The sequence below is a fragment of the Lygodium microphyllum genome, chromosome 30 (assembly GCF_053477565.2).
Source record: "Lygodium microphyllum isolate KBCC chromosome 30, Lygodium_microphyllum_v1.1.10, whole genome shotgun sequence".
NCBI classification, from domain to species: Eukaryota; Viridiplantae; Streptophyta; class Polypodiopsida; order Schizaeales; family Lygodiaceae; genus Lygodium; species Lygodium microphyllum.
The window spans coordinates 117992809-118008906 of NC_141164.1; the positions used below are offsets into that span (position 1 = coordinate 117992809).

The 16098-nt window shown below is 38.4% G+C and overlaps 1 protein-coding gene across 1 annotated transcript; it reads left to right on the forward strand.

Moving 5' to 3' along the window:
• Window positions 1-8146: 8146 nt before the first annotated feature.
• On the forward strand, window positions 8147-15791 carry LOC148010271 (protein NRT1/ PTR FAMILY 5.4-like). The gene is made up of 4 exons (XM_087672356.1): window positions 8147-8782; window positions 12819-13036; window positions 13398-13987; window positions 14072-15791. Exons 1-4 carry the CDS (start codon window positions 8629-8631, stop codon window positions 14997-14999), a joined length of 1890 nt encoding a protein of 629 aa, XP_087528482.1. The 5' UTR covers window positions 8147-8628; the 3' UTR covers window positions 15000-15791.
• The last annotated feature ends 307 nt before the right edge of the window (window positions 15792-16098 follow it).

A 16098-nucleotide genomic window follows, 5' to 3' on the forward strand; every position in this document is an offset into this window, starting at 1 on the left:
CCTTCATAATTCACTTTTAAGAGTACTTTAGTATATGCATTTTAATCATCATCCCTTTTTACAGATTTATGTTATTGTGCTTTACCTAAATCCTTATATTGATTATGCTAATATCATTTTCTGACTGTGCAGGTTACCTTTAATGATACCAAGAGAGCATGATGAGTTGAGGGATGATAGTTGAGGAGCTACATGAGATCTTCATGTGTATGTCTCCGGATCAAATGGCCCGCTTTAGAGATATGGCTGACCAAGAGTTGTCGCGGTCATTGTCTGGCCATTTTACAAGGTCTACCTCAGTTTGTTTCGATGCTTCAATTTCCAATACTAGGTGGAGTCGACACTCTAGACTAGCCCCGAATAGAGGCAGTGGTTTTGGGAGGTGTTGCGGAGATGTAAATACTATGAGCCCACGTCTAGTTCTACTCCTCGCTCTCATGCTCTTTCTTGTTTGCAGTCATTAGTCTTTTTGTGATGCATTATGTATTGTGGATTAATGTTTGGTTGTTTATTTTGCAGAGTTCATTTGATGCTCCATTGCATCGGGACGAGCTTTCGTATAGCGAGGAGCTGTAGTATGCGCTTGGATTCATGGAGCGCATATCATTTTCTTTTTTGGTCCTATGATCCATGCAGGCTTTTTCCATGTAGCATTCCTTAGATATATTTATCATCCTTTGTATAAAATCATATTTTGTGATATTTATAGATACATTTCCATGTTTGTTTTGGACTTTCCTCTCCATGGTGACAAGTAGTTTTATGAGTTGTCATCATTAGTCTTGTAATTATTTTATGAGTTATCAGTCTTCTAGTTTTATGTAGTTTTTGGACATGTCTTGATGACGATTGTGAATTCAATATGTAATTACTTTATAGAATATTATTCAGTGCACAAAATTTTTTTCCCTTTGTAAAACCATCATTATTTATGTCTATGGTTTTTTTAGTGCCACACGTTGCTATCCGAGTCAATATATGTGTCAGAAAGTGCCGCTATTTGTTGCGATGGATTTGTAGAGACGCCTATACCAAGACTTTTAGCAATGACAGGGGGCAAATTTTTTTATGAATATTTGCATCGCTTTAAACGTCGATATGTGGCCTATATCTTATAGTGATGCACACATGAATGCACACACATCTGGTAGATAACTAATCTATTTAGTAAAAATATAGCATCATGGAGCAAATTGTCAACATTCTTATAAAATGTCATACTATTCAACTTTTAGTAACTATATAGTAAAATTATAGCATCATGGAAAAATTTTAAACATTCTTATCAAATGTCTAATAGATAACTAATATATTTAGTAAAAATATAGCATCATGGAGTAAATTGTAAACGTTTTTATCAAATGTTATACTATTCAAATTTTTATAATAAAGATACATTTATTTGGTAGAAAGTCTTATTGTTTACTTTGATTAACTGATCTATCCTTGATCTATTTTAATCCTAGCATGTTAGAGCCATAAGGCATGGTTTTGTAAAAACTCCTTGTAGTTATTATCTTTATAATCAAATTTGTGTGGTCAAATAGAAATTTCAACTTCTCTGAACCTTTGTACTTGGCCTCTAATATTATGATGAAAGGCAATGTGATTTCATAACCTTTTTCATTTAATTTCGTTACCACCCCATTTTTGGTTCAAAACTTGTGTATTTTGCAAGGAACTACTTGTATGATATTACCTCTCTCTCTCTCTCTCTCTCTCTCTCTCTCTCTCTCTCTCTCTCTCTCTCTCTCTCTCTCTCTCTCTCTCTCTCTCTCTCTCTCTCTCTCATCATATGTGTATGTGTGTGTGTGCAATTTCTCACAAAACATATATTTAGTACTAAATATAAAAACCTTTAACTCAAAATTATGGTGGGATGTTTTCAACGGGTTGCGAGTGTGCCCTAAAATTTAAAAATATTGGTGTAAGGTCCTTATAACTTTAGTTTATAGGGGCCCTTATTATGTTCTTATAGTGCTCACATATTTGAAAGCCTTTTATAGGATTTGTGACTCTACAACGCTTGAATATATATATCTATGTCCTCAAGGCTTTAAACAATGCATAATGCCTATCATGGGTCCCTCTAGGACTTTAAACAATGCTTTGTATATTAAGTGTCAAGTCATGAATTTAAACCAATGCTTTTTGTGGATCCTTAAGACTTTAAACCAATGCTTTCTATGGTAGTGTCAAGTCATAAACTCCAAAAGTAAGATGCCATTATCTTTCTTACTATATACACTTAAGGGGTTACTAGTCATATATGATCAATTAATGTTACATGCTTCACATGATATACAACATTATGATTGAGTGCAGCTACCACAAAGAAAAAAATAAAATATGTTCTCTTGATGTGCCACATCCCTTGCTAAAGGGATGTGATATTGTGCTTCAAATTATACATCTTATATTTGAAGCAATATATTGGGAAAGGTTTTCCAACTTTGTAGTAATAGTTCAAAGACATATGTGTTAAGCATCTTATGGTAAACTTTGTGCTCTTTTTTTCAAATTAATGTTAATGAGCTTGAGACCTTGAGAAAACTTTATGTGATCCAACTTTTACCAATGTCACATCTTGATGTGATTTCCATAATAACACCTATCACCAATAAGTGGGAAAAAAGTAGTCATGCATTTGCTACAATGCAATCAAAAGTCATATTTCTCATAATTGCAGTCCTTGTTACATAGATGGCATATGCCCTTATGTAGCACATAAAGTTTACGTCAACTCATGAATATGTTCTCATCTTAGCTAGATCACTTTCCTAAATTTGCGCTCCTCGAGGCGTACTATAGATGGAGAATACTTTTCTAGAGATATGTGAGTCGAGACTAATTTGAACACCATACTCACTTTTTTGCACTTACACTATAAGGCATCATTGTATTTTATATTCTATAGTTGTGAGCATCTACTCATGATTATAAAGAATACTAGTGCCCCTTATGTGCTTCGCACACACAAAATGTTATGCCTCTTAGAAGTGTTGTGCGGGAAGCAAAGTTGCTATGTGATTGCTTCTTTCACTTTTTCCCGTGTCCTCTCTTCATTTTCTTTTCTCTTCTCTCTTTCTCTCTCCTAACTCTTTTATTTCTCATCTCTCTTACATCTCACTCACTTTTCTCTCTGCTCTTTTTTCTGCCTCTCTCTCTCCATTTGCTCTCCCTACCTCTCTTTAAATTCTTCTTCCTCTCCCCCCCCCCCCCCCCCTTCTCTCTCTCTCTCAAAATTTCCTTCCACACTTACACACACACACACATGCTCTCTCTCTTTTCACACAGGCTCAAAAACCCTGACATTTTTTTGTGAAGGGTAATCTCTCTCTCTCTCTCTCTCTCTCTCTCTCTCTCTCTCTCTCTCTCTCGCCCCTTAAACATATTTATACTTATAATAAATATATTTATATCTAACTTAAATATTTTTAATTGAAGTTTTTCCTCTCTCTCTCTCTCTCTCTCTCTCTCTCTCGTATTATTGCCACCATTGTCCACTGAATATTTTTTTCCCGCTACCATCCGTATTGCCGCCACCGCCCATCAACCTCGCTACTGCCATTGTCGCTCAGTCCCTCGTTGCTACCAGTCGCTGAGAGGCCGCCGTCCGCTGCCATCTGAGAGAGAGAGAGAGAGAGAGTTCCCCATCTCCATCCCCATCTGCGTCTCCTGCATTTGCAGCTGGAGGGTGTCAGTGCGTTCCTTGCAGTTCGGGTCTATCTTCCCTGCAAGAAGAGACACCCACAACTTGTCAAAGATACATTTGGGACTTGGCGAACCTACAATCAAAATAATATAGTGTATAGATGTCAAGCATACTTTTTCCCATATCTTCTTGTTATTTTAACCCTTGCATGCAATGAGACTAGAAATAATGTTTTGCTCTAGAGAAAAAATATTCATCATGGGATTTCTAAATATGTTCCTATGCTATTAATCTTAGAGGCTTTCGTAATATTTGTCAAATTGTTAAAAAGTGATTCCATCTTAAAAGCGGCTACAAAGTTTCTAAATAAGCTAGTGTAGTTCCTTGTGGAAAGATGTGAAAAACTTATTTTCTTTTTAATTATTTTTTGAACACATTATTAAAAAATACATGAAACCTTATCTTCTAAGAATAAAAAAGACAATCAACTCATACCCAAGTTTGGGAAATAACTAGTAGAAGAGTCAAAATGAATAACTCAAAGTTAGACAATCTATCATAATCATTGCTAGACATATAAGTTATCTCTTTACTAATTATTTTTATATTATGTGCAATTTTTAAGTGCATGATTAAGATTATATAAGGACTTTCTAACTTTGGTACTTGGAGCCAGCATGATCTTGGTCCTCATCTTGGCATTGATTGTATTATAAAGTATAATCATCACATAAAGCCATCTAAGTATAGATTTTTAATCAATTTTTCATGATGTGGAAACCTGCTTTCATTTCCTATGTAGTGTACATTGTTGTGCTAAAGTCAATAGTCTTTAAACATTTTTTTTGTTTGATTCCTTTAAAGATAAGTTTAATTTCAACTTGCCTCTTCTATCAATTCAATGAATCTCTTTAGAGAACCATTTGATTTTATTACTTGAGGTACTTGGAGGTTCCCCATAAGTTTCCAATGTGATGATATGAAATTAGCATTTAATTATCATGTAGACAAAAGCTTTACCAACTATGTTTTTGAGCCCTATAATCTATTCTAATACATTATATTTTAATGATGTGTACATTTTTTACAATATAGAAATATGTATGTGATTGTAAGGGCTTATGAAAGGAAAGTATGGTAGTAAGGGCTTACGAAAGGAAAATACTGTAGTAAATATACTTGTACTTTAATACTAACCACATAAAAAATAAGTAAGAAGAAAATGACAAAGATGAATATGAAGAAGAAGAATATTTACTTGCCAATGCTCTCTAGAGTCTTATAGGAAAAAGTTATTGATGAAAAGTGAAGAAGAATAAGAGGAAGCGATAGAGAGGATAGGGAGATGGAAGGGATAGCAAAGAGTAATAGACCAAAGTATAGCTAGATCAATATAGGGTAAAGGGGCCAATAAAGTGATGCCCCCAAAAAGAAAAATGGATCCACCCCAAGTTAGTAACAATTTTGTAAAATAGATATACTTTTATAAACAAGTTAAAGCTATGATACAAAGTCTTATATATTACATGTAACCATAATGTGAGTCAAACACTTGAGGCATTTTAAAAAACACATTCCCCTACCCTATCCTCAAAACCCTATTCATGCATTGAAATTTTTGATTGATTTGTCATCCCAAATACCCTAATCTAACATCCCCTCCGAAGGGGATCTTCACCCAAAAATAATAAATCCTACTTGGTAGAGAGAGAGAGAGAGAGAGAGAGAGAGAGAGAGAGAGTGTGTGTGTGTGTGTGTGTGTGTAAGTGTGCTTATAACCTCAATTTCTTGCCACAATAGGGACATTTTCCCCCTAACACTTTGCTTTAAAAACCGTAATTGTAATTTCTAACCATTTGGTTGTCGAAAAATATAATTGTGATTTATCTCCTCCCCCCTAAACTTGAACCCATGTCAAAAAAGGGGTGACCGACAATCTTGACAACCCCAACTCCCATACCCGAGGAAGAAAAAGTGAAGGAAGTAAAGTTGAACATCAACTTCACTCCCTCAAAATGTTGATTTTGCAGCAGCTTCATGTGATAAGGTGTCATGAAGAGTAGTGCACAAGGAATACTAGTGTGAATTATGGAGTGGACTGTTCTAATCATGATGTGGTCCTTGTTTGAAAATGGGAAACTCCACTTGACCCTTAATACACCCATGATACCTTTGTCCTAGAGCCTCACCTCGAGCTCATGACTATTATATACTCTTGTATAGAGGAGCATATGGACAACTACTATTGGAAAAAAGAAAAGAAGTACTCACATTGAGCACCAACACTTTTGAGTTTACTCAATTTCCCTTTAATTAATGTGGTCCAAACATGAAAAGGAAGAGTAATGCTTGTGAAAAGCTTTTTGCCCAATAAGTCAAAATATCATAAAGTTCCCAAGAGAGTCCATTTTTCTATTCAAAATGTTAATATATGAAATGGTGACTTTATAAGTGAGATTGTAGAAAATGGTGCCCTTACTTTAAAGGCATGGAAAATTTCTAAATGCTATCTAGAATTAGAGCTAGTAAAGAGTACACTCAAATGCTATTTTCAATGAGTGATGAGAATCAAAGAAAGGCAATGAATGGGCCATACAAATAGTTGATTTTACAAGCAACTTCTGGAAAGTTGATCAGCTTGTAAGGCTAACAATACATCGCTTGCCCACTTAGTAGAGATGGGTGTTAGAGTTCTAACTGTTTGCAAGATTAATTCCTCCTAGCTATTGTGCATGGTCTTAAAAGCACCTTCATCCTTTGAGATGGTGTTTGGGAAAAATCCTGCTAAAATATATTCTATATATTATTGAGAGCTTTGCCTTGGGGATCTCGAACCAACCAAAAGGCTACCAACCCTCTGTAGTACAAGGAGAATGAGTTTGTTAAGAATTAGAGATGGCTTGTTCTTGAAGGGTGAGTTGGAGTTATGCTTATTTTTTATCATCTCCCCCACCCAATTAAACACACTTACACACACACACACACACACACACACACACTCTCTCTCTCTCTCTCTCTCTCTCTCTCTCTCTAAATTGAATATAAGATATAATAATGAAAACGGGAAAGGTGTCTTTAGATATATAAAATGATATGATATTTTAATGGTCAAACATGTGTATGCAATGTATACATAATCTAAAAACATTCACAAATGCATATACACTATAAAAATAGAGCTAAATTTCTTTTTAATGGTCGAACATGTGTATGCAATGTATACATAATCTGAAAACATTCACAAATGCATATACACTATAAAAATAGAGCTGAATTCTTTTTAAATTAAACATTATGATAATTTAGATGGTTGAGCATGTTCATACAATGTATACATACACATGAACAATATATGCACACACACACACACACACACACACACACACACACACACACACATGTATGCATATATGTAGACATGCTCATACACACATAAATATATATGAGTGAGTGAAAAAATGGAGAGATAAAGAGAGCAAACAAGAGAGAATAGATACACACTTATTAAACATGCACATTCACACATATGCAGATACACATTTTCACACTAGTATATACATATACATATACATATATGTATACATATACATATACATATACATGCAATTGTATATATGTACACATGCACACATATGAGGTGAAGAAAGATGAGATACAATAGGAAGAAAAAGAAAGGAGAGGAAATCAAAATGATGAGAAGGAAGAGAGGATGCACATTTACAAGACCACACAAATAGACATGCACTTATTAAATGCATACATGCATACACACAGATACACACATACACATAGAGAGCATAGGAGACACAGAAAACATGCAAAAAAAGTGTGTGTGTGAGTGTATAATTTATAGTACACATAGACCCACACCTACATATATACATTGATTACATATTAATCATTAGCTATTAATTGTTATTATGTAAATTATAGTTAACCTATAATCAATACATATGTGTAGAGTTAACATTTATATTACATATTAACACTTAATTATTATATATAATTATCATTGATTTATTATCTAAATTATTATTATTATTATATATTAATTAACTTATATATATATACAATTATCGATACATTTATATAAGAAGTTAGTTATTAATTAATCACTATTAATATGTTAATTAATGGATAATAATTATATATATATATATAGATATTATATACATATATAATAATTAATACATAAGTTAATGTATACATGTATTATATGTTATGTATATACAATAATATATAACAACAATCTATAATATTATATGTTATATCTATTAACTTTTATGTATTATTTATATTAATAAATAATTATTAATAAAAAGACATATAATTTTATTTCAAGCAATGTATTAAATATATGTTACTAATATATCAACCTCCCATTAATGCTCTTACCACTTCAAACATTGACGCAAACCGTGGAGAGAGAAAAGACAAAAGTTGCGCCCTTGGGTCACGGGCCCTTTGGGATTTTCCTTTGTAATTCGATATTTGCGAAGGCCTGTATCGAGGCGAATAGCCCATCCCCTTCCCGTCTCTTTGCCTGACGGCCAGAGCAAGAAGAAACGAGAAAGAGAGAGAGCCACCTAAGTTAAGAGTGCTAACACGCCATTCATCCATGGCAAAAGCATGCCTCGACCCTCCATTGACGGCCTACCAAGCATTCACTGCACAGATCCCATCAGCTTGCTGTCGGTAGGGTCCATCGCCGTGACCACTCACTACATTTCTCTCGCATAACACACAGCCAGGACCACTGCAGGACCGCTGCATATTCATAATACTGCATGATGACTGCCTCCTTCTCTCAATAACCATGGCCGTAGATCATCACCGCCGCCGTCGTCGTCGTCGTCCTTATTATCATCATTCTTTGTCAGAATGGCTCCTGCCGACCGGCCTTGCGCTTGGCAGCTTGTGTGGCCACGCGTGATCTGTACTGTTGTTGTGGGTGTTGTCTTTTGTGCTGGGTGATGGGGAACGCCATCCGGAGGAAGCAGGAGGAGCAGGAGAAGGAGGTGCTGCTGCACAAGCGGAGGAGGACGGATGAGACGACGACAGATCGTGACCATGAGGCCATGAAGGAGAGGCCCAGGGGAGGCTGGAGGGCGTGCTCTTTCATTGTCGGTGAGTTCTGTGCTCGAATTCTCCCGGTTTCTCGTTTTCACTCTTTGTGTTTGATAGGGAGCTTTGCTGTCTCAGTCGATCGTTAGACACAGAGAGAGAGAGAGAGAGAGAGAGAGAGAGAGAGAGAGAGAGAGAGAGAGAGAGCTTCTCTGCCTTCCGCCATGGAACCTCGAATTTTAGCTCTCGTAGACATCGAGTTCTTCCTCGTCGTTGGGAGAGATCTGAGGTTCAGAATTATGGCTCCCTCTTTTCCGACTTCTGTATCAGACTTGGGCAAAAGAGATCAGCACCATAATTCTCGAGAAATTTACGCTGCAATTCGCGTGTTAGAGACTTGGGAAAATTCAGTTACTATTGTTTTAGGTGCATGTCCCTGTCTCTTTGCAACAAGGAATTTCTTTTAGACCCGAAAAAGATAGTATTCTCTTAAGCAACGTCTATCATGTATGCAAAAGTTGGGTGAGCCTAGGTTTATCTTTTTTACGACCTTTGCCCGATCTCTTTCTCTAAGCTTTCCCAATTTGCAAGCAAACACCCCAAAACCATTTTCCTTGATATGCAACCTCCTCCCACTTGACTTCTACTCTAGTCTTTTCAAAGAATCTTGCCTCCCAAATAGCCTACAAAGTAAAGGCTCTAAGAGTCCAATAGCCTAATCCTTCATATTTGCTTTGTGTCATTTTTACAATTGTCCACTAAACGGTAAAAAGTCACTTTATGCTGTTCGCTTTCTCATTCACAAGAAATGGGCATAAGCTTTTCTCAAGCTAACAGTGAGATTCACACATTGTAGCATGTTCATTTGCATATCATGCTTATGTAAAGGATACATAACCAACACAACCCCTTCCCCCACGAGTACTTTTCTCCCTTCTATTTACAATTGCCATTTCCATTGTATTTTGAAAGTTCTTTATTCATACAATGGAAGCACACATTAAACGCAATCTCATCCAATAATTTAGGCCAATGATAAAATGTGACCGACTAGACTATGATGACTCCTCAATTATGCAATCACTAATAATAAGTACTCCTTAGATTCATGCACAATAGAGTGTTTGAGTAAGAAAGTAATGTGCACTTAGAGCTAAATTGAGAAGTGAAGAATAAGATGCCTCTATATATGAGTGACAGTAGTTAAAACTCTAGGAAACCCTAAAGATACTACAACACTTAAAATTGCCCCCTCAAACACAAAAGAACACTAAAGAAAAGGACACAAGCTAGACTATTGTACCTTGACATTTTCCTAGACTTTTAGCTTGGCTTAGATATCGTAGCAAATCTATATTTTAACATCCCCTTGCAGTTGTATGATCATAAGTCCAATGATTAACCATCACATCTTTTTGGTTTGGAAGTTTATGCATTTGATAAAAGTTTGGTTTCTTTCTTTTGGATGTAGTACCATGTGAGAGCATACAATGGAAATAGATCATGAATATAGATTCTAATGTAATGGTATAATGATATGTGTCAATACACTTGGGATCACCAAAGCACTTTTTCCCTCATTAGGAGTTTTTTTCCCTTACCTTTTTATCCACATTTACTCTAGGGTAAACTTAGTCTTGTAAAGCTTCGATATTTGATGCTCCTCAATACAATCAGTGTGGTGTGCTCTCAAGATTCTTCTTCTTGAAGATACATATATGCATTCATGCAATCCTAAATCCAACATTTAGTATCAAAGCAGGCTTTTGCTTCTTGACTAGAGTTGCCAAGACCTTGTGGTTAATCTCCTATGATTGAGATGAGATTCGATGAGCATTCGCAAGTTGACTAATATTATACAATACAAATAAGGGCTTGGTATTGTAGATATGTATTCAAATTTATTTGGGGTTCCATTTGCACTATTGCCAATGATGTGCATGCTATTTTTTCCTTTGTAAATAATTATTTATAGTGTTCATATTTTTAAAGTAAGGTATTTTACCATCTACTTTGTGTTGTTCTATGTAGTATAGGTTATTGACTCTTGAGGATATCCATTGTGATCTTATATGATACATGATGCTTTGATTGCAAAAGGATTGTGGAACATTGTGTAAGTTTTTAACAGGATATCTTGTTGGGGTCTACGGAAGTTGCAAGCAAAGAAAACATAGTAGATGTTGAAGATTTTTCTTATTTTATTTCCTTTGCAATACCTAATGCTAGAGCACCACTATCTATTGCTAAGAAGATTCATTGGGATAGTAGAGATGCACAAGTCATGCATTGATTGTGTCATTTGTTAAATGTACCATGACTCCATATATTTACTCACGCAACATAGCCAAAAATGCTTGGGATGCACTTATATATTTGTATCGAGGAAATGAGGCCCGTATTGCTACCTTTGTTACAAATATGAGAGTAACTAGATAGGTGAAGGTGACTACGTGGCTCACGGAAGTTACTATATTTATATCCTCTACATCACGTGCATTCAAGGCCTATTTATAAATATCCTTATCAGTTAATTTTTCTTGAATAAAACATAACCCTTTTCTATTCAATTTGTAAATAATCCTTTTATATTACACCCTTTTGTATGTAAAAATTGTATAAAATTTGTATTTTAAAAATACCTTATTTTGAACTCACTTGATGCACACATATATTCATGAGTAACTTACTCGAGCTACGTGGATAGTTGTTTGACAAAGATCAAATATCTTAAGGAGTTGTTAGTTGTTGCAGATTGTTTTTTTTGCTAGACATTTCAAATTGCAGAGAGTGTTCTTAATTGTCATTATTATTGTTATTAAATTTTGTGTTTACTCTTTGTTTGATGATGAAAGACAATCCCAATGCTTTGTCATTTGAGGAGTTCATTATTCATTTTACCACAAGAAGAACAATCATGGCAAAATGTGCCCATTATGCATGTCATAAAGTAGCTTTGTTTGGCTATTCAAAACAGTAAGAAAAAGCTACATTTTCTACTAGTGAGAGGAGAAATATGAAATACCACTCAGCCAAAGACAATTGATAAGGGTGAGAAGAAAACTTAGAGTAAAAGTATTTGTAGGTATTGTAAGGTAAGAAACCATGTGATAAAGAACTGTCCTAACTTGGTTGTGAATAGTTGCTCTACAACTTCACAAAAAGCAAGTAGTATTTAGAGTCCAAGTTACATAGGGAAAAATGTAATGTGAATTAGAAAGAATTGTTGAAACATACAATCAAGAACTTTTACTTGGCTAAAACCTTTGCAATGGTGCAACCATCTCAAAAGCAAACTATCTCTTTAGTGGCTATTTTTTTACTAAGTATATAAAATAAATACTTACTCATTAGCACCCACCATAGTGGGGCCATAATTCATCAAAGAGGGTAACCCAATCATGTAATCTATGTATTTTCTATAACGTGTGGTTGATTTACGTTGAGCAATGGTGTGACAACATTGCATCTGGCTTCTAATTTTGTCTCATGCAAAACCATTATACTATGTTCTCTCATCTTGGAAAGGAAAGATAATGACCACATGACAAGGACACTTAGAATTTAGAATCATGCAAGCCTTTACAAGTTGTCTTAGCCTTTTATATTGTTTGCCAATGGGATCGAGAGAGTGATCACACACACACACACACACACACACACACATGCATGCATGCGTGCGCACACATACATGCATGCATTCATGCATGAACACAAGCACACATACAAATAAACACAGATGAGCCATACATCCATGCAAGCATAGGGCAAACCACTTATGATTGTGTAACATATTTGCATGTGCATTGTACACTTTGGGAGATACTCCATGTTCACTATATGCATACATATGCATGCATGAAATGGTAATTTGGTGTGGTAAAAGATAATTTTTCTTATAAGGTCATATGCACATACTCATCCATGCATGTTTAAGTACAATCATTATGAGATCAATCAAGGATCATCTCTCATTGTTAGGTTTGTTATTGTGCATCATGTTTTTTCTTAGGTACAAACATGTTTGATGATTCCTATGGCGTGTGTCTACATGAGCATATGGTATGCATACTAAACATTTGTTGTGTCACTATTGCAGTGGTAGAGTTATTGGAGAGGTTCTCCCATCATGGGGTTGCATCTAACCTAGTTAGTTACCTCACCAATGTGTTGCGCATCAGTACTGCAAATGCAGCCAAGGACATCAACAACTTCCAGGGCACGAATGCCATTGTTCCCATTGTGGGTGGCTTTGTGGCCGATGCTTACTTAGGTAGATATACAACTAGCGTGGTGGGATGCATCTTCTACGTCCTTGTGAGTATTATTTCTTGCTATGTACACAAATATACTAGCTCTAAAACCTTGTTGTTGCATCTCGTGTGACATCATCAAAAGAACAATTAGCATTGGCATTAGCTCTTTTAAGTATTGGTGGGCATTAATGAGATGCTCTTGTAAATATTCGTGAGGAGAATGTCAATGAAAGAGGAAACGAACTACACCATAAAAGGCAAAATGAATGTTAATTAATTACAATGGATATGAACATGAATTGCAGAAGAGACATTGTTAGATATTATTCGGTTGCATAACTTCTCAATCAAAAGAAGAAATTGTCTTGCTATATTTTATTTTACAACGTCTGAGGTCCTTGTGTTCTGTTTAAAATTTGCAGGGGCTCTTCTTGTTAACTCTAGCAGTGTCGTTGCCATCACTGCGACCTTCATCGTACGCTGTCACTAGGGGCAGTGCGGCATGGTACGAGGGCGCCACGTCGGTATGGCAGGTCGGCATCTTCTTCTGCGCGCTGTACATGACCTCGGTCGGGCTGGGGGCGACGACGCCGTGCTTCGAGGCTTTCGGGGCGGACCAGTTCGAGGAGGCGGAAGGGGGGGCGGGGGACTTCAAGGCGCGCCGGAGGAAGAGCTCCTTCTTCAACTGGTGGTTCTTCGCGGTCTCCATCGGCAGCCTCGGGGCCTCCACGGCCCTGGTCTACATCCAGGACAACGTGGGCTGGGGGTGGGGGCTGGGCATCCCCTGCGCCACCATGATGGCGGCCATGGCCATCTTCGTGGGCGGGACTCCGTTTTATGTCAGGAGGCCGCCCGGCGGCAGCCCTGTCACCCGGATGGCGCAGGTGGTGGTGGCCAGCCTGCGCAAGTGGCGCGCACCCTACGACAGCAATAAGTCTCTCCTGCTGGAGCTGCCTAGCGACGAGCACTCCCGCCATGGCAGGCGGCGCCTCCTGAGGACTCAGGAGTTCCGGTATGGAAAACCCCTGAAAATTTTTAGAATTATCAAAACATTAGGCCTCTTACAAATTGACACGTGGGCTATCCACTCTTGCAGCTTCCTCGACAGAGCGGCCGTCATCGTCGACAAGGACTATGCTGGGACCGAGCTCGCCCCGCTGCTCCTAGACCATATTGGCCAGGCGGCCGCGAACGATGACCCCAACATCGTCGTCGTGTCGTCCACCCACAGCATCAAGCCCTGGCGCCTGTGCAGCGTGACGCAGGTGGAGGAGGTGAAGCTGGTTCTGCGCATCATCCCCATCATCCTCGCCACCCTCGTCTTCGGCCTCGCCCACGCGCAGGCCACCACCTTCTTCACGCGCCAGGGCAGCACCCTGGACCGCACGATCTTCGGCGACGTGACCATTGCGCCGGCGTCGATGCAGCTCTTCAGCTCCCTGTCGTGCCTGGTCGCGGTGCCGCTGTACGACAGGGTGCTGGTCCCGGCGGCGGGACGCGTGACGGGCAACGAGAGGGGGATCACCCTCCTGCAGCGGATAGGGGTGGGAATGGGGCTCACGGCCGTGTGCATGGGGCTGGCGGCTGCCACGGAGGCGGCGAGGCTCCACGTGGCGCGGGTGAACGGGCTGGTTGACGACCCGTCGGCGGCCCTGCCTATGAGCATCCTGTGGCTGGTACCGCAATACGTTCTGGTGGGCGTGTCGAATGTCTTCACAGTGGTGGGCAAGCAGGAGTTCTTCTACGACCAGGTGCCCGACTCCATGCGCAGCCTCGGCATGGCCGTCTACCTCCTCACCAGCGGTGCCGGCGCCTACCTCAGCAGCTTCCTCATCTCCGCCGTCGATGCCATCACGAGCCGCCTCGGTGGCACCAGCTGGTTCGTCGATAACCTCAACCGCTGCCACCTCGATTACTTCTACGCCCTTCTCGCTCTGCTTAGCCTCGCCAACCTCGGCGTCTTTGTCATGGTGGCTCGAAACTTTACCTATAAAAGAGCAGCAGATCAGAGCGTCGACACTTGACCTCTTTAATTATACCATTTATGTTATATAAGATCTTCAACAGGCCTAGGCCTTCTACCAAACCACTAGCCTGATAGCACATAATGTAATATAAAATCTTTGACCCACCAATCAAACACTTCCCCTCCTGCGAGGGGCCTTCTACCAAACCACTAGCATGATACGCGTACACATAGATTACAAGGAATAGCATGACGCTTGCTTGCAAGAGATTTGTCGAATTATTATCTCTTTAAGCTTTGTCGTTTTAAAGTAGTTAATTCTGCACAACCGTCAAGGTGAAGCTTGGACAAGATGGTTCTTTTCTGTTTCCAGTGTCTTCTGCAGAGTCGCCTTCGAGAAAGCAGGAGCAGCTTGCTAATGGCGATGCTGTAGAGGCCGATGAGAAGACTGAGGCCCTAGATCAGGTTGGTGAAACCCAAGCTCAAACTCTAGCTGGGACAGATAAAGTCGGGAACAGAACTGATTGGGAGGTGGATTCTACGAGCGCCATGTCTGTAGCTTGGATGCTGGAGAAGGAACAAGTGTAGATCCCGTGCAGCCATTGTAGATCCTTCGACCTGCAACACTAATGCTCCTTCATCAGGATCTATGTCCAAAATGCACAATGTTTTCTGCAACTCTGATGCTCTTTCATCACGATCTAGATCGAGATGTACTTTTTGGTTTTTTGGGAGAAGCTTGAAAATATATCAATGAGATAAGGAGAAAACGTTTGGGTTTACAAAACATTGGAAGTCCAATTCCTCATTTGTCTTGAGGGCCTGATTGATTATCTATATTATTATATTATTTTGGTTTCCCTCCTAAATCTTCAAGGGCTTCTCAAACCTACCCTTTTTCCAAACCTCACTTTTTAAATTAAAACCCCCTTCTTCCCCCCATCTTTCTCATGTGTAGGGCCTAGGTTCTCTATCTTTTCCCTCTTCTTTTTTAATTAAATCAAACTTCTTTTTAAATCTAAAGTTTCGCTCTGTCTTTCAATAAGCTAAATTTTTTAAATTTAAACTTCCATCTCTTCTTTTCTCATTTTTCTCCAATTTTAAGAAAATATTTTTAAACTGTTCTTTCTCTTTTAATTAAATATTTTGAAAAGCTT